The sequence below is a fragment of the Mus caroli genome, unplaced genomic scaffold, assembly GCF_978045245.1.
Source record: "Mus caroli unplaced genomic scaffold, Mus_caroli_1 scaffold_15, whole genome shotgun sequence".
Lineage (NCBI taxonomy): Eukaryota > Metazoa > Chordata > Mammalia > Rodentia > Muridae > Mus > Mus caroli.
Genome location: NW_028227270.1, coordinates 110,699,527 through 110,718,902, shown reverse-complemented (window position 1 = coordinate 110,718,902; position 19,376 = coordinate 110,699,527). Strand labels below are relative to the sequence as shown.

Genomic DNA, 19,376 nt, shown 5'->3' with positions numbered 1-19,376 from the left:
TTCCCTGGAACTGGAGTGACAGATGCTTGTGAGGGGCCATCTGCTAGAGCAGGCAGTGCTCTTACCCAGTTCCCGACATGGCTTCATCATCATTATGAGCAACTCCCGCTCTCGACCAAGCCTTTCTGTAGCTGTGTTGTGTCTGGCAGCAGACACTGAGCTAAAGCATCTTACTGACAAGAGTTGTTGGGTTTTTTAAATACATTTATTAACCAATGTTAACACAGTAAATGAAATCTATATATTGCTAGTCAGAGCAGCTTACAAAATGCCAGAGGGCATCATAGAACTGGACAGCCACAATGGTACTTACAATGTGCAGAGCGGGACACTCAACACCTTGATAGAGCTTTAGGATTGCAGAAAAATTTAATGAGTCCTAAAACAATCAATTGTAATTTTACCTAAAACTTTTACAAAACCAGGCCACAATCTCTTTTTTTAATTTTGTTTTTTTTTTTTTTTTAAACACACAGTTTTCACACTGTAGTAACTTGGAAATGTGCAGCCGTGTCGACAGAGACAAGAAGCCAAAGTAACAGGATCCTCACGTTCATGCAGCTATCAGGTAAATAGTACATACTCTGGAATGATTTTACACCAAAAATATTCCCACAATAACTTGCTCTCACAGGGGTGGGTCAATGTCTGAAAACAATCAAAGACCGTCAAGTGTCCTTGTTCGGGCAGCGCAGCAGCAGTGATGGTACACGGCAGCGAGGAGGGGGCGGTGGTGCCAAGCTTGCTATTGCAGTTCCTGTATAACCCGGGGGAGCTCATGGGCTAGGGTGGTTATACAAAAGAGCTCGCCCGTGTGGCAGTGCAATAGCACCGGCACTGCGTGGAGGAGGCCTCACAGCCGGCTCCTTACTTTCATCTTTAGAGTGACCCTGATGGACCGGAGAAAACTGTCTTAAAGGCTTTTCTCCCGACTCTTTCACTTCTGTTTTGAGTAATTGCTTTAATAAATATCAAAGGTCTAAATAAATATTTACAAATTATTTCTCTAACCTCAAAAAATAACTAAAGGATAAAGTAGGAATTTGGTTTGGTCTGTGATGAGTCTTGGAGGAGAAAAAAAAAACCAATTGGTGAGATAGTTTTAAAGAAATTTAATTTTCCTGGTTGTCTTTTATATATCTATGTATAAAAAATGTTATTCAACTATCCATTCCTACCAGTAATGCTGCTTAACCAGACACCCCGCAGAATACAGACTTTGTACAAATCACGGTATCTTTAATACAAGGAACGGAGCATGCATTCTCACTGTGTACAGTCAGGGATTTGTCAGAAGCAGCGACCCTCCCCTACAACACAACGGCTTCTGTGACACGCAAGTGCTCTCTCCCTCTGAGTAGGAGACACAGGGTGGGTTAGGGTGGCACTGGGGAGGGAAGGTGGGAGGGGACTCAGTAATAAACTCGTATGCCTCAGCTGTAATTCCGTGTTCTGAGTACAGGTAGTTTTTGGCTTTTGATTTTTGTTTTTGCTGCTGATTTTGTTACAAGCACTCATGTCAGGACAAAGATGAAATGTGCAAACTTTAAAATTTAAATATTCATTTGTCTCTAAGATCCAGCTCAGTAAAAGATTACCCCAGTTTCCCTGCAATTTTAAACTACAAGATCAAAGCTAATAATTTGTTATAAAAGTTATATATTGAAAAGAAATAATGAAAACACAATTGGGAAATATTTAAGAAAAAATACGCAGGGCTAGCCCTGCTGTGTCAACCCTGTTCCCTAGATTCAATCACATGCCGCCAGCACAGCCCCAGGCAAGGCCTGTGGGCAGGAAGCAAGCTGCCCACACCAGCTCAGCAAGGTCACGGCCAGGTAGTCTGTTCGGAAGCATCTGCCGCTCGCTCTTACATTCAGCTCCGTTCTGTCTCTGTTAGACTCTCTCTTAGTCACCTGTTGGTGTTTTTTTTAAGATTTGTTGTTTAAAGGTTAAAATTTCTGTAAAACCTAAAAATGTTTTAAAATTTGCTGAAAATGCAACAAATCCGCAATTAGATTAATTTAGAGTAATACCCTCCATTGATGTTACTTCAGCCCCCGAAAAATGCCGGAGGAGCATTAACAAAAGATTTAAACTACTGTGCAAAATTTCACCACGAAAAGTGTTTAAAGGCTGGTGCAAAATGGGAAGCAAATTCTAAACAATTTTGGCTTCTTGGGAACAAAAACCGCTGCGTGTGAGGGTGCGGCAGGCTCATCTCTTCCGGCGGCAGGTGCGCTTGTGCTCTGCGTGCCAGTGCTCCTGCTGGCACTTGATGGAGCAGTAGGACGTGTTCCAGCAGCAGTGGTACATGGCCTCCTCCTCACAGTTGTAGCACTGCAGGGCAGGGGGCACATGTGAGGCCAGCATCAACAGCCCAGGACCCGCTATGCTTCTAAGGCTTGCAAAGCTCTCTGGCTCAGGCTAGCCCACAAGGGCATTCGCACTGGAGTATCTCATGCGATCAGACCTCAGGTGTCTTCCCAGCACTGCATCAGCCCGGGTCTTACAGGCTCATTCATTCCACCAGCTCCAGTGTCAGCTGTCCCTGCCCTCCTGCAGTGCTTCCCTCACTGTTCCCCAGCATCACATCCCTCTACAGCACATACATGATTGACACCCAGCACTCTCATCTGCATCCCTACCTTCCATGGACATTCATTTGGTGTGTGGGTGCTCCGGAGGAAGCGCTGGGCTCCTATGTGTTAGGGAATCAGTACTGTACGGCCACACCCACCCAGACCTAGGGAGACCTTTTCCTCACTATTCTACCAGGGTCAGCGGGGTCAAAGGTGGCTAGTATTGAGGCCAGACTATTAGACATGGGAGAAGAAATGAGGGGAAAGTTCATGCTTGAGTTTTAAGCAGGCAGAGCTGGTGGCTGCACCACTGTAGACGCCTGCAGGGAGGATGAGCAGCAAAGCCAGAGTAACCAGGCTGTGCTCCTAACCCACGAGACTACAGCAGTCCTCTGCAGCAGGCTGACAGACTTGATGGCAGCCTAGAGTCCCAAAGCAGAACCCAGAGCATTCTCTTACACTGGGCTGGTAAAAATGCAGCCTTCCAGTTTTCCTCTTGGTTGCAATGTTTGCTTGTTTTTGTCAACATTAATATTTTGAGTTTTGTGATTTTGCTACATCAACAATGGCAGCTTCTGCCCTACCACTCGCTGGCTGGGAGTAGAGTGAGCATAGGTTAGCCACTCGGGTTGGAATTGTAATCTTGGGCTGAGGCTACAGACTAAGCTTAGTTCACCTCCTGGTCTCCCTGACAGCCCTGCCTTCATCCCCTTTCTTGCAGATGCTCTGGCGACCCAGCTTTCCTAGCATGCTTTTCACTCCTCAGTTCTCATCTGACATTCAACATCTGTGTGTGTTCTTTCCTGTCCCCCTGTGAGTTCTTACCGTGCTGGGAGACAACATTCAGAGCAGAAAGCTGGGGTTTGGATCCTGATTTAGGACAACCCCACCTCTCAGGCAACCTCAGTCAACATTCAGTGTCAGAAGTCTTCACACGCCTGTCTCACTGCACTCCTGTCTCCTAGAGCTAAGGAGCAGTTATCTCCTCCACATCCCCCTCCTATTTACTTTTGATTTTCTGTGAACTTAGAGTCATGTCTTCAACATATCTAGTGTGTTGGGTAGAACAGAATCATCAACATGGTGTCTGAACCTTCTGACACTCGCTTAAGCCCACCTAGGCCCATCTGTGACACCTGTCTCCTCAGGCAGCAGCTCCTCCCAGCAAGCGTCCTCACAGGCTTCTGTGGATGTGCCCAGATGCCCTTGTTGCTCTTGCTAAGTCTTTATAATATTTTTTTCTTATCATATACTTTATGAAAACCTTATATATATACATAATCTTAATAATAGAAGTTGGGTAAAAGGAAGAATTATCACGAAATGCTATATGGAATATCATCTAAATTGAAACCAGGTTAGGAGCTTAAGGGACAACTGTCCACCAGGTAGTTCCTTCAGGACTTTGGGGCTGAAAAGGTAGCCCAGGGCTCTGTCCCAAGGGGAAGAAAGGCTTAGAAACAGGACTTGGTGACACTTCCAAGTACTCCTGGAGGGAGGGGACTTGCCAACCCATGACATACACTTACTATAAGCAAGAGGAAGCAATTTCTGTAAACTACCATAACTGGAACGTCCTGTTGGGAGGCACCCACCAGGTTTCAGCTTGGACACTACAGATGTCACTACAGTCGTCACTACACAGCCCAGTCAAGCTTGACCCCTCACACAGCAGTATCTGCACAGCTGGGGAAGACGCTGGTGACTGCACTGGGAGTGCTCTGCCTATGTGGGGCTCCAGGGCATCCTCTGAGTGCTCTGTAGTTATGGTTACTTCTGGGGGCCGTGTGTGTGTGTGTGTGTGTGTGTGTGTGTGTGTGTGTGTGAGCGAGCTGCCCTCACCACAGCAGGTATGGTCGTGTTCCCAGGAGCAGTAGGGACGGTGTACTCACCCACTGCTTCTTCTTGGTCTGAGAAATGAGCTGCTTGTGCTGCGCCGCTAGCTTCTTGATTTCCTCTACAAATTCTTCCTTACACTTTTCCTTCACCTGCTTACACTTTCTGTCCATCTCACCCTGCATGTTGGCTACAGCTTTGTTTACAGCTTGTCTTTTTTCTTCTTCCATTTCAGAACGCAACTGAAATGAAGACAGTGACAGATAAGATACACACATAGACAAGGCCTCACTGCTGGGATCAGGCTCTGTTCCCACTGTTTTGGTACACTATTTTGGTATAAAGGCTGTTAGCAAGAAAGTATTACTAATGTAAACTATGAGGAATACTGGCTCAGCCGCTCCTGTGAGAAGCTTTCCACTCTCCACCGCCCCCCAGCAATGCACAGCCCCACCTTTTCCAGCGCTTCACGGACCACTCTCTCTGTTTCACGCTTGTGGTCCGACTTCATTCTGTCTTTAAAGTCATTAAAAATTTTGGTGTACTTGTCGTGGCACATGCTCTGACAGACGCCATCACTCGTCGTCTGAGTGCTTCGATGCAGCATCCGTGGGGAAGAGGCACTTAACTTCTTGGTCTGGGTTGACACTGACACCCTCTCAATTGGCTGAGGCATTGTGGGGATTTCCTGGCTGGAACTTACTGCTTCCGTTTCTGGTTCGGGTTCCTAAAGTGTTTTGAAGGAAAACAGGGTAATATAACTCACCCTGATTCAGTTAAGATAGAAAAACTCAGTGTATGCACACACGCATGTGTGCACGCACACACACTGCTGTTACCAAGCAGGTAATTAAGCTGGTCTCATGTAATATTTTATCAATTAAATAAACACTCCCCAGCCCCAATCAGTGAATGAAAAATTATAGAATAGCTTAAGAAAATTCTAAACAAAAATTTCATTGTAATTTCACTATAAACATGATGGATTTTACTTGTAAAGTTTTTGGTTTGTAAACTATAAAATCATTATCAACTTTAGTCATTTCCTAGAGTCCTAAATCACACCTCATTGCATGTGTCTAGATTTACAACTTCACAACATGCTCCGTTCATACAGAAAAAGCAAGCTTGCCCACGGTCTCCTTGACTTAGCGTTGGCATGACTGGGTTATCAGATAACTGCTGTTTTACACAATGCCATGAAACACGATTCTCGGGAACGCAGCAGCGCCCTGCTCGCTCCCCGGCCTCTGCTCCCCGGCTGCTTACTGGGGACGGAGACTGTGCACTGGCGTGCTGGTCGAGCAGCAGTCCACAACGACAGGAGTCGGGAGACTGGGCCTTAACTTGACGGATATTACTTGACTGTCTTGAGCGTACTTTGAGACTCTTTCCTCTTTCGATTGCCACCTGGACACTGTGAGGCGGGCAACTTACTTCCTTTTTGGGCTCCACACTCTGATTACGTCGTCCTTTCTTTGCTCTTGGCTCTTGAGTGACCTTCAGCTGTGGGCATTATAAAAGTAATATCTTATTACTTGGCACACTAGGAAATACCTCTGTGTTGAAAATACTTGTAGCGGACGCGCAGGAGAGAAGGGAGTCCTTCCATCCACTCAGCAGCCCCTTGCTTCGTAATTGCTGTGGATTGGTGGTGAAAGCCAGCGGACCCGCAGAGCCGAGCGGCGCACTTACTCTCCTCCCACCAGCTGGGTCAGGCTCCAGGTTGCTTCTACCCACTCACATCTTTGCACTGGTTTGGTTACTTGTGCAGAGAACTTTACAGATGTTTGTAGGAAAGGGAAAGAAGATGTCAAAACCTGTTTATGACAGTGAGGAGGGTACATGGAGAATCAGAGTCAGCAGAACCTTCTTACCGACACCGGTGACTCACCTGTTCATTACTGGTGGAGGAGATACTGGATTCTGCCTCTTCCTCACCTCGGTCCTCATTCTTAGACTTCCAGAACCTTCCTTCACGGAGGAAGCGCTGATGCAGTTCCAGCTCGTCACAGGCCTTTTTCCAGCCCATGCTGCGCTTCACATGCAGTCGGTGAACATTGACTGTGATATCCTGAATGTTTTCAGAAGGAATCCAGGCTCTGTGGAAGCATTGGGAGGTGTAGTTAGAAACCCCACGGTGCTGTGAGATTTAAGCTCATGGTGTGGAGTCTGCCTACTGTAAAGAGCAGCATGACAACGGCTGACACTCGGCTTGACAAACTCTGAGCCAGTAGGCAGGAGGTGAGGAGCCAGTTCCCAGGACACACTGACTTGCTCACTGTCCCCTTTGTCAGCTCAGCTTGCCATTGTTCACATTTTTAGAAAGTACTACCTATTGTCTTAGATAATGTAAGCTTGCAGGACCCATCCTGTTACATGCTGATCAGCTTTATGAAACCACTTCAAAGTGCGCGTGCGCACACACACACACACACATACTGATGGCCTGCTGACTGGAAGGAGGTGATGTATGTTCCTGAGACATGGTGTCTCTGCCTTTATAACTGAGCTACAGAGGTGTCAGGAGGTAAAGGTGATCATGATGATGGAAGTCATGAGCTCCTGTTGAATAGGGACAGTCAGCAAAGAACACTAGTGACCAACTTCAGTGAGGATTCAGTGTTAAGGTGTGCAGAGTGGTCTAGTCACCTACCAGGATGGATGATCCTTCCCTTACATTCTCAACTTAATTTAAAACATTTCCACGTATAAGTTGCAGTTTAAATTAACACTGGGTACTCAGAGCTATAGAAAAAATAAAAAATAAAAAGAACAGACACCCAACAGTTTAAGGCTAATACAGTAATAAAAATGTATAAACTGATTCTGTGACTTACTACAAAGGACCCAAAACGATTGAACATCTTTCTTGCAGGCTCCCAGTTGGGGTTATGCCATCTCTAGCAATTTATAGCAAAAAGGTCTGGCTGCCTTAAGGAAGCTGACTGGTACAAAGCAACTGACTATCTTACAGGTCCTAGAAAACCCCACTACAACAGACCCCATGTGTCAGGCAACAGTTGGCTTTCCTGGAGGCTAAGTCAGCTTCACAGTCTAGAGAGGAGGGAGTCCAAAATCAGTCACTTTACGTTTTCTGCCTCCTACGAGTAATACAATATTCTATGAAAAACACACTCCTGAAAGCTAGCAACTAGCGCCTTCTTGTGAGCCGTGTTCTTTTGGTAGGAATTCACAATTACCATCTGTTTATTTCCAATACATTAAATACTCGTCATAAGATGGATGTTTTACTGTGTGGTCTAAGCAATCACGCATGTTCTATCCAGATCAAGGGTTCTGTACTACATGGTAGAGTCGGCTCTATTGAGAGGCCTGATATTCTTCCTATCTTTGCATGAGGAGAGCCTGGCCAATGTGTCTGGATGACAGAAGTCAGTGCAGAGACTGATTCCACTGGAATATGCACAGAGTCCCTCTCTAAGAACCTGAAACCAACTCGATGTGATGTGTGAAGCTTGTAATGCTGAAATTTACCTCTTCATCAAAGCGAAAATGTTCACTCTGTAGTGAAATCGTTCATTATAATGACATTAGTTTCTGTCTGCTAAGTACATCTCCAAGTACTTAGTGACAAAACAAGACACTTGGAGTATTCACAGGGACATAAGATAAATGATAAAGTACATGAAAAAACCCAGTCCTTTGTTTTGAAGCTTCTCATACATTACTGACCTCTGCCCAAGACACTGAGCCCTAAGGAGATGTTCAGACAGCTGACTTTACTGTGACTCCACTTTTAGAACCTTTTTTGGCTTTATCTATGGACTCTCCAATGCGAATTCTCAAAAGTTAAATTCACTTTTCTAATCCAAACTAATTGCAACGAGACTTAGAGGAGAATCCTGTTAACATCTTAATTCTCACTATGAATTAAGGCCCTAACAATATTGAACATTTAAAAATTATGTGTGTCATCCTGCAGATTGGTATCTTTTATGAAATATTGTTAAGTAATTTTAGGGTCAACTTCTTTGTTTAGAATACACACATTGTATGCATTCCACATATGTAACTGTTTAGGCTTTTCGAACTCATGCCTTGGAGTGGAGCCGATGTGTGCTGTCCCATCTCCATCCGTACAATCCTGAATTGATTGGTTCTGCCTGTTACTGGGGTCATGGAGAAGACTCAATACCTGTGCATCTTTACAGTGTGAAGCGGCTGTGAGGACCCTCCCATGCCCTGCATGATGGGTTCAATTTCAGCACAAGTTTGTTCTACACCTGAGGACAAAGCATCCCACTGAAAATTTCTGTTTACAACAATACTGAAAACTTACATAAGTTATTACTAGCTACAGGCATGTGTGAATGTGAAACAAACATGGCACTCCTGTCCCTAAGAACAGTCACCCACACATTCATAAGCTCAGCTCTGGCTACTGCACAAGCTTGTAAATTACCTCTGGTGGTGATGGCCAAAGAAGCGAACATCCACTTGATTGTCTTCTTTCTGCATGACTTTGGCTGGCCAAAACCCAAAACCTTTCATTTTAGCCCAAACCAGCTCATGATTAGGTATCTGAAAATGATATGTCATTTTTTTTAATATTGAACTACTTAAATAGAGAAACATGGGTTAAGTAAGGCATAATCTAATTGGATAATATTTCCTTTTAACTATGAGATATATAAAAGTACTTTTTTTTTCTTTTGACATCAACAGAAATAACCACAATTCATATGTTTAAGAGAAAACACAATTATAGACTATTTTCCAGATGAGGCAGAAGCTGGGATAAGGTTGCCTCTAAATCCAAGAGCCCCGTGCATGACAGCAGTGAGCAGAGTGCACTGAGTGTGCGTCCAGCACCACCTGGGTGTGTGCTAGGAAGGGAAGAATTTTAGGACCCACAGAGACTTTTCTGATTGTGAGGTCTCCTACGTCCACCTGATGTCAGAGTCTCTGGGGACGCTGCCGTTTCATAGGAAATGATGGAGCAACAGAGCGAGGCAAAGCCTCAGGGCTCTTGTTGACCAGGAAAAGCAAAGGCTCGCTCTCCTGTTTATCAAGGGGCCCAGGGCATGGTCTTACTAAGTGCTGTTGACATTCAGAACTGAGAACTGATTGTTGCTTTGTCATGTTTCATCTGTGCATTCTCATTAAGACCACATGAGCTATATGATGTAAAGAAATATATTTCACAGGCTTTATCATCCATAAGTAAGCAGGGAATAACTAGCAAACAGTTCTCTATAAATGAAAATCATAAAAGTCCACATACGCAAGGGTAGCAGAACCAGTTGTCAGGCCGTGCGTTTGACAGATAGAAGCAGTTCTTGCAGAGCTGCAGCTCGTCCAGCTGAAAAGCAAAGCAATGGTTTGAACCACGGCAGGAGAGATGCAGCTGCGTGGGACGGCAGCACGTGTTCTCAGGCCCTTACCTAATCTAGTGCACTGCAACTTAACACCTTAATATGAGAGAAGGCCTTGCCACAGTGGGACTCCTCCACTCACAAACCAGGTGACAGTGTCCTTCCCTGGCTGTGCCCACTTCCGGCCTTGCTTGCAGAGATTTCTTCATTACTGTACAGGTTATTTCTTTTCCTGTTGCCAACTTTTCTCCAGCAGATAGCTCTCTGTGCCCTAGAGTTTATTCCTACATCACCATTTCACTCCTTCTAACACAGAAGTGATCCAATAAGACTTTAATAACCAAAAAAGAAAATCTGAATTTGAAATGAACTGAAGAAATCAAACTCCTTATTTGAGAATTTTTTTACAAGAAAAACTTTAGATGTTTCTCTTCCTGTATGCACAGAGAGTTTGTTCTCTGCCTTAACTGGCTTTGTCATGTGACCCTCATTCTAAGACATGGCTCTGGCTGCAGAGGGCAGCTCGTGCACATCTCACCACCTCACCAACACATCAGCAATGAGCAGTGCTTCAAAGTTACTAATTTGCCATAACATCTGTTGTTTTTTCCAAAAATATTTTACTTCCTTTCCATATATGCCAAACATGAAAATCAAATTACATTCAAAGGAAATGCCATAATTAAGATGTAGCAATGAAGGACAGAAGCCTGATGATTAGGATTATAGCAAAAGTTTAATAATTGTGAGTATAAAGTACCTCGTGACACGTGTCTTTATATAACATCCTTGCAATGTCCGCTTGCTCACTGTCTGCTGTAATTGAAGATAAACAACCTATCATCAATATTCTAGAAGCCACTGCCATTGAGTCAAGCCACTCTACTGTCATTCTGTTTACCAAACGGCAACACAGTCATCTCAAAACACACATTTTATAGAATGTTCAGGTGGCACAGGCCACTTGCGTTTAACACAACTCCTAGAGAGGGATTTCTTGTCGTTGAGAAGGAGATCTTAGTAGAAAAGTATGAAACTTCTGAAGTGCTTAGACAACCCTCTTAGCTAAGAGAAAGCCTGTGGACAGGAAGGCTGCATTTCACTGAGGATGCACTTTAGTGGGGGAGGGCGTAACTGACATTCACAAGTCCCTGAGCTAGATCCTCAGCACCAGGGGAAAAAAAAAAAAAAAGGTCAAAAGAATGCTTTCCCCACACAGGGCACTGGCCATCACCTCTGTAAGCCACACCAGGAAGCAAGCATCAGTTTAAATTCCAACACCATTACTCATGTATGAATTACAAAGAACTGTGACAGATATTCAACGTGGAATTTAATTTTTTCAAACTGTACAGAAAGACAAAAAGGATGGAACCTCCATAGAAGATCACTGTGTTGTGGAGAAGCAGCTGTGCGTCAGCCTTGAACTCCTCGTAACTCCGGTACTTCCCCTCATTCACCTTCTGTGGGGGTAAAAGACAGGACTTGAGAAGGGGACACAGCAGAATCTGCCCAGATGACATCTGAACTCTGGCTGCCTGCACCAGAAATAACAGGGCCACGTGTAGCACCGTGGCCAGTGTGTCTACTTCCCACAGTGGACTGCACAGCTGCCGTGCCTCATCTGCAGCTGTGGTGGCAGCTGCTGCTTCCTTTGCCAATAGGAAATGATTAGAACAGAGCAGGACCACATATGCTGCTGTCTTCCTAACAGCTGGATGAAGACAGGGGAGGAGCCCTTAGCCTACACAACAGTCACCAAACCTCTTAAGATGTGATTCTGAGCAGGGCCAGACATTGGCTTGCAGTGAAGTCTCAGGAGTTCCTCCATAGACCAAAACAATGCATGGCTTTCTCTACATTAGTGAGAAACAGAAAAGGACTTCCTTCAATGCACTCTTTGTAGCTTGGCCTTTGGTAGGTAGCCAAAGAGACTCTGGAGGGGTATTTCCCCCTTGTAGAAAGGAGCCCAAACTTTTTCTAGCACTTTATGTAGAGCGAAGCTACCTGGAAATAGCAAGAATTTCTGAATCCTAGTGATTTTGGCATAAAAACGGCTTGGAAAGCCAAGTCTTCTAAGGAATGTTCACATACCATGTCACTCATGAAACGTCTTTCTTATATAGTAGTACTAGTTCAACTGCCCTTTACTGATAATTCCCACTTCTCCTAGGTCATTACCTATACAACCTACATAGAATTGCAGGGGATGTAGCGCTGGCCAGCTCTGATGCTTCCCTTACCTTCCTGTAGGATATCCTACCTCTAATGGGCTAGTGTACAGCAGGCACGGGACCTGTTCAGGAGCTTGCCCAGCTACATACCTAGCCATGGAGCCCACAAAGCGCCTCCTGGTGAGCTCTGCTCTAAACCATGATTCATGTTTTGGATTGTAAACTGGGTCACAGACTGCTAAGATCACAGAAATCCTGTCTTTGGGAGGGGTGATGGCAGTGGGGTGTAGGGAATTTTGGCAGGAAGGGGCTTCAGGAGTCCAAACACAGGGTGAGGAGGGGGGCTTTGTCTTTAGATCCTCAAGCTCTATAATGGAGCACAAAGACAAAAGTAAATTTTGGGATATATGGGCAGCACAAAGTATACTTGATGGTTTAAAAAAGGATATAAAGTTGGGTGGATAGAAAAAGGGGTTGGATCTGGGAACAGTTCGAGGAGGAGGTGAATATGGTCAAAAGTAACTCTTTGCAATTCTCAAAGATCTAAGAATTACTTCTAGTTTCAACCCTAATTTTATGGTTTCCCAAGACACAAAATCCATTCTATACCCTAAGTTTTACCTGAAACTCCCAAGCACACTGCTAAAGTAGAAATGAGTAGTTCAGAAATTAATACTTTACATACAAAATGTCAAGCTTCCCCGGCTAGAATGTGCTTCCTGTAATCAGCAAATATCAGAAGCTGTAAGTGGTTGAAAGCCATGCCTTTCAAATTTTGCATTATAGTATGACATTTATAGGTAGGACTCTGTCAATCAGCAGGACTGGTGGCACAAATGCATGGTATACCAGGCTACCATGGCCACCGCCATCATGCATGCTGCTACTTACCCTCTCTCTTGGTTGTTATAGACACAGGGAAGTGGAAGTAAAGGAGCCAAGTTACCTCTTGTATGGTAGGGACGTCAACAGCTGAATGGACCAGCCTCCGGTACATAGGATGCTTACTGTCTTTTCCTTTTTTATTAAGGTCTATAGCCTAAAAGGTTTTTAGATATATAAAGTGACATGTAAAACACCAATTCCTAAATGTCAAACTATTTTATAATCTTAGACATTCGTTATAATCAATGGAGAATGGGTACAGTTAATGTAATGTGGCAGTCTTCAAGGTTTGATAGAAGAGCTCTTTAAGGAATGCCATCTGCTACAGAAGTGGATGCTCACAGTCAGCTAGTGGATGGAACACAGGGCCTCCAATGGAGGAGCTAGAGAAAGCACCCAAGGAGCTGAAGGGGTCTGCAACCCTATAGGTGGAACAACAATATGAACTAACCAGTACCCCCAGAGCTCATGTCTCTAGCTGCATATGTATCAGAGGATGGCCTAGTCAGCCATCATTGGGAGGAGAGGCCCTTGGTCTTGCGAAGATTCTATGCCCCAGTACAGGGGAACACCAGGAAGCAGGAGTGGGTGGGTTGGAGAGCAGGATGAGGGAAGGGTATATGGGGTATAGGGGACTTTTGGAGAGGAAACTAGGAAAGGGGATAGCATTTGAAATGTAAATGAAGAAAATATCTAATAAAAATTTTCAAAAAAAGAAATTCCATTTGCATAATAACTAATGCAAATGTTCATTTTTATAAATTAATATTTAAAATATGTTTTAATTGAATACAGCCAATAAAATGCTTATGTCAAATACAAAGCAAAAGGCAAAGTTCAATTCAACACAAAACATTTGTTGTAGATAATGAATAAAACAGCAACCAAACTGCCTCAGGAGGCTGAGGCAGGAGAATCATATATTCCAGTCTGCGCTACACATAGAGACCTTGTCTTGGAAACCAAGCGAGACCATAGCCAAATATGTCAGCAAAAGTTTCCATGGTTCCCACTGCAAGAGCCACAGTGCAAGGAGCCAAGCACACACTCACCCGCTCCTTCATGCGGGAGACGATGAACCTCAAGTAGGTGCCCATTTCCTGCTTGTTAGAGTGCTTCTTCTTAATGCTCTGGGAGAGAAAGAAGAGGCCAAACGAGCCTGTCACTTACATGTCCATATGTAAAAGGACTATAGCATGCAAACAATGTGTTAGATCACTTCCATCACTTGATAAACTCTGTGGTAGTTACATAACATGAGTAGTATTTCCCTCAAAAAGATGGGAATTGAAAAATATGTTGTACTTAACATAGTGCCTATGAAATGAAAATTTTCCCTTTTCTTGGTACTTTAACTTCAAAGCATTTTCTAATGAAAAGAAATAATATATGTAACAGAGAATCTCTAAGTTTACCAAAGATCCACAGTTAGTCTTTTAGGAACATTGTAAATTGACACTATGAAACAGACAGTTTCAATATATCGTATTTTGTTAAAGAGAATCTGCTGATGAATTGTGTACGGTGGGTCCACTAACAGATCTGTTTTTCAAGCTATAGACATGATTAGCTAATACACCAAACTAGTAGAAATATAAATTTTTACTAATTAGATTGTTTTATTTATCTCTCAAGAAAACTGGATTTCAGATTTCATTTTTTAGACATTTTTAGAAACTCAGACAAATGTCACTGTGTCAGAACTAAGGCACACAGCAGGGCAAAGCACTATTTCATTACACTGCTGCAAGATGAACAGGCCTGGCCCTATTTTAATGAATGTCACAACCTTTCAGCCACTAGATTTCCATTTTCCATGGCTAATATTATTTCTACCAGAAAGCTATACACTCAGGAAGGTATTTATACACACAAAGTAGTTTTAATATGCTTAACATGGAGAATAAAAGAAATATTTCCAGGTTCACTACATATGCATATAAAACTATCTAATAACATTTGAGTATTTTACTATCAAGGAACAATCTCAGGTATTTCTTTTATTTTTTGAAATAGGGTCTCATTATGTAAGCAAGGTTGGCCTGAAACTTGCCGTGTAGCCAGCCTGGCATTGAACTCATCTGGCTGAGTGCTGGTATTACAGGCACCAATCATACTTTGCTCAGATATTTGCCACTTAGGACCTAGCTCTCCTTCCATTTACTTCTCTGACCTGGACTCTTTGGCAGAGTGAAGCACACTCCATGTCTCACCCGTAGCCCTATGGCCTGAGCCACTGTGCCGCACAGGTGGTAAGCGGTTGCACACGGGGTGAAATGGGTGAGATGTGCTTTTTCTCAGCATTCAGGATAACAAGTCTACATCCAGGAAAAGGGGAGCATGGAGACACATGCTCCTAGGCGGCCGCCCTGTCAGGTCTACTCTACCACACTGTGGACACAACACCAGTGCTGTTGACCTCAAATGATCAGCCTCACTAAATGAGAAATGTCCAGACAGCATCAGCTACCAAGGAGTGTTGAAATGCTATTGATTGGGTTACGGTCTGTAGATAGGTAACTCTGTTCAAGGAAACACACAACCAACCCTTCTTGAAGTACTGAAGTATACTCACTAAATCCTGAAGCTAGCTCTGCACAAATCAAACAGGGCAGGAGCAGCTATCTTTTCTGATGCATCCTTTGAGTCACTCAAGCCAGCTGGGCTATTGCAGCCGCCTGGCTGGCAACAGTGTCCTCGGCTCTCTAAACTGTATCTATGTATGCACTCTTGCTCTAAACATAATCCTATGGAATATTTCACTCTGTTGACTTAAATCTAATTCCTTTTGATGCCAGTACCATACAAAATAAAGCAACAGAGATTTTTCTATGCACAAAAATCAGATGAAACTGGAATATCACTATGGTTAAAACATCCTCCCGAGATTCTTCTGTCTTTCAAACCCTCTGCAGCAGCAAGGACACTGTACTAATGTTCATGGAGCACATGCCCGCACTTGCCCCATCATCACCTCCTCAAGACTCCGTCTGTGTTCAGCTCTTTCGGGCTTTATCTGTACGGCCAGGGTTACTTATCGGCATAGCCATACACAGCAGTGCTACTTGGGGTAAGAATCTGGGTCTGGAGCTTTCATTTCACTGCAATACTCAGTATGACAGAGGGTGACAACGACTTCTTGCTCTGCTGAAATCTGTCTGCAGCAAGTGGCTGCAGTTACAAGTGAAGATGTAATAAGGCTGAAAGTGACTATTCCGGAACAGAGTGACAGGAAAAGACCAGACAGGGCTCACCCCCTTAGCTACATCCAGTGCAAACTGACCAGACACCTTCAGACATAATCTTTATATGTTACTTCAGGAAACTCTTACCCTTGCCTGATAAGTTCTTCTCAGGCTTAGACTTTCTATTTTAGTCTATCACAGTCAAGCGTCCTTTAGATACAATGTCAGTGTCCATTTATATAAAGCCTGAGACAGAGCGGAAGGGACAGTGCCAGCTGTGCTGAAACATGCCCTGTGTGGTACTCGGATGCCACAGGGGGAGCTGTGTGTGCTCTCCTAACCTACATCTCTGCTCAAAGGAAAACTTCCAATGTCTGTAAGTCACTCACAGGGTTCTGATCAGGCTAGTTGAAGGAAGAGACCTGGGAGTTTATAATCTACATACTGTCCTCAGTGTGACCCACACCCAACAAACCAAACCAAACCAAACCAAACCCCAAAACCATAGGCACGCACTGAGGCAGGACTTGAAGTTCCACTGCTGCTCCATTCCTGCTAAGTGTAAAGTAGTGAGGCTTCAAACACAACTTTTGAAGGTCACGTCGCAGTCCACCTGCGTGTCTTTTTCCATCCTTCCCCAGCTTTGCTCTGCTACTCATTGTATGCATCAGATACGCTATGGAGGGCAGCTCTGATTTAAGCATGTGTGGGCTCATTTTCAGTGTCCTCGGTCATATGGGTCTGACCTAAAAGAGCCCCACTGGGAGACCAGTTTGTAGGGAACATACTTTTTACAGGAAACCCAATTCCTCTTTCCTACCAACAGATAAGAAATCCTTCTCTAGACACTAAAGCTGCTCTCAGTCACACACACTGCCTGGTGGCAGTGACCACAGAGCTGTGTGTCTGGACCCACAGAGTGATAGACTCTGTCTCCCAAAGTGGGTGGGCAGTGCTTCTCAACAGAAGCAGAGCTTTTTCCAGGGATGCATGGGAATAAAATGGAGGCTGCAAGAAGCTCTTATGCCTGAGGATTGCTTAGGTTTTCTCCCCATTCCCAGGTGCATTTCAGGTTAAATATTTTATAAAAGAAACCAACAGAAGGTATGTGTGTTGATGCACATCTTTAATCTCAGCACTTGGGAGGCAGAAGCAGGAAATCTTTGAGTTTGAGGAAAGCCTGGACTACATAGAGAGTTCCAGAAGGACAGCCAAGACTATACAGAAACACCTCGTTATCAAAAACCAAAAGAAAAATATTCACAGAACAAGACTGCTGAGATAGCGTAAGGAAACAGACAGGGTGTGTGCGGAGGCCCTGGCACAGGGTGTAGGTGTAGGACCACCAGGCCACCCAGCATTTTAATAGAGGAGAAGCTCCTCCAGCCCAGGAAGGAAGGGCTTTCACAGCGAGCGTGGCTGTCAGAACCACGGAACAGAAGAAGCTACACAGACACCCACACCGCCCTCTCTCTAACCCCTTCACTAGCTTGGAAGATTATGCTTGCTCTCCACTGGCAGGCCGTAACCTTTTTCAATCAAAGTGAATACAAGTCTTTTGGCATGGCCCTCCCTAGTCAAGAGTCCAGTCCTACAGAATTACCAAATACAGCACTGACACACAGAGAGGTCAAAGGATGAGTTGAGGGTGGATCTTAGGTTCCCCAAGCTTGGCAGTAAAGCACCTTTACCCACTGAGCCCTCTTGTTTACCCTCCTTTTCTGTTTTGTGCCAACACAACTCCTTGCTACTTGTTCTGTTTTTAAGAAGGAAGGCAAACAGACAGTGAGACCTCTGCCTGCAGAGGTCCAAATCCTTTCTACCCAACACCATCTACTGTACACTCTGAACAAGGAGAAATTATGTATTTTCTGTTCACTAAACACGTTTTGCTTAAGATCATACCCATCCACTACAAGAAAAGCATAAGCATTACTTATCTTCTCAGATCTTGAGCATTATAATAAACTTCTCGAGGATTCAATGGTTTTATTTACTAAGAGCACCTGTCCTTAAAGAAGACCTGGGTTTGATTCCTAGGACCCATAATGATGGTTCGCAGCCATCTGCATCTCTGGCCTCTGTGGGCACCAGGCATACATATAGTGTACAGACATACATGCAGGCAAAACACTAAGCATAGTACATAAAAATAAATCTAAAGAAAAACTATAATAAAGTTCAGTTAACTTGCTGCCCAGCCTCCAAAAGAGAAATCGCAGGATCTAATACACTATTGCCCAAAACCTGTCACACCCTACTTGTTGCTTGGTTCCAAGTCTGTTTACTATAACACTGCTACATTTACCATGGAAATGCAATGTATAAACCATGAGACTTCTTTCCTAACCAGAGTGGGTTTAGATAGCTTCAACACTGATTACAAGACAATACCCAGGAGTTCACACTTTCTGTCTTAGACTCAATTTGAACAGCTTCTCCCCTTTTCAGAGTTCTTATTTCTTTTTTGTCTGGCTAAGCCCATAGGGAGCAAAGCCACCTTATGACAGTATATGGTTCAGGTAGCATTATATTAAAAGCAATTTTCTATTTCTCTTTAAATTAAATTTATGAAATACAGGTATCTTTAAATTAATGTGATCAATAGTCATTATTTTCGGTATTACTCACCATTTAAAAATAATGGCTTCTACTTCTAATTCACTTAAAAGCCAAATATGCATTCTATGTTTGTTAATATGGACCTTGAAAGCAAAGATATTTACTTTGGGGATAAAAATACTAAGTCGCTCACATTCATAAAAGTGAACTGACCAACCAACAAGAGTAGCCATTTCAAAGCAGATACATAAAAGGAGAATTGCATCTAAACAGCTTTCATTTATCATTTGGTCCCACTTCATTGTGAGTATTAACTACAAACCAGTCTGCTTCAGGAGTTAGGATACACTATACTACCTGTGTCCCCAAAGCATGAAGCGAGGACAGAAGTCACCCCAACTCTTGCATGAGACAACTTTCAAGTACCTCTCCCCTGCAGTCAGTGGGCTTGCTTCCACATCAGATCGTCTGAGCAGTCACTTGGCCCCTGCTGCTCCTCCACAGAGACACTCTCTGGTTAGCTTAAGTAACAGGCAAGTTCTGTTCCTTTAACCTTCACCTACCTAATGGCCACACTGCAACCCATGTTTGACAGAACCTAGGACTTAAAAGTTAACTTTAAAAGGCTGGTGTCTGAGAAGGTGCTCTGGAGTTGGTGTTACAAGCAGTTATGATCTGCCTGTTGTGGAGTACTGGGAATTGAACCTGGGTCCTCAGAACAGGATCTACTCTGAAGCGCCAAGCCATCTCTCCAGCACATCCACACGTGTTCTTCTAAAGCTTTTTTCTTTTCTTTGCAGAATCTATCCTTTG

The 19,376-nt window shown here is 43.9% G+C and overlaps 1 protein-coding gene across 7 annotated transcripts in view; it reads right to left on the bottom strand.

Moving 5' to 3' along the window:
- Positions 1-1,074: 1,074 nt before the first annotated feature.
- Zmynd11 (zinc finger MYND-type containing 11) overlaps positions 1,075-19,376 on the bottom strand; it is a 75,918-nt gene continuing 57,616 nt past the window's right edge. For 5 of the 7 annotated variants that reach the window (XM_021180012.3, XM_021180011.3, XM_029485001.2 and 2 more), the window contains 11 exons: positions 13,869-13,946; positions 12,878-12,970; positions 11,133-11,220; positions 10,518-10,573; positions 9,667-9,744; positions 8,845-8,963; positions 6,313-6,520; positions 5,688-5,924; positions 4,873-5,145; positions 4,475-4,660; positions 1,075-2,340 (listed from right to left, as the gene is read on the bottom strand). In XM_021180012.3, coding sequence (XP_021035671.1) covers positions 2,218-2,340; positions 4,475-4,660; positions 4,873-5,145; positions 5,688-5,924; positions 6,313-6,520; positions 8,845-8,963; positions 9,667-9,744; positions 10,518-10,573; positions 11,133-11,220; positions 12,878-12,970; positions 13,869-13,946 — 1,539 coding nt within the window. In that variant the 3' untranslated portion in view covers positions 1,075-2,217. The remainder of the gene's footprint in view (positions 2,341-4,474; positions 4,661-4,872; positions 5,146-5,687; positions 5,925-6,312; positions 6,521-8,844; positions 8,964-9,666; positions 9,745-10,517; positions 10,574-11,132; positions 11,221-12,877; positions 12,971-13,868; positions 13,947-19,376) is intronic. The other 2 variants (XM_085831296.1, XM_085831297.1) reach the window with 1 other exon arrangement.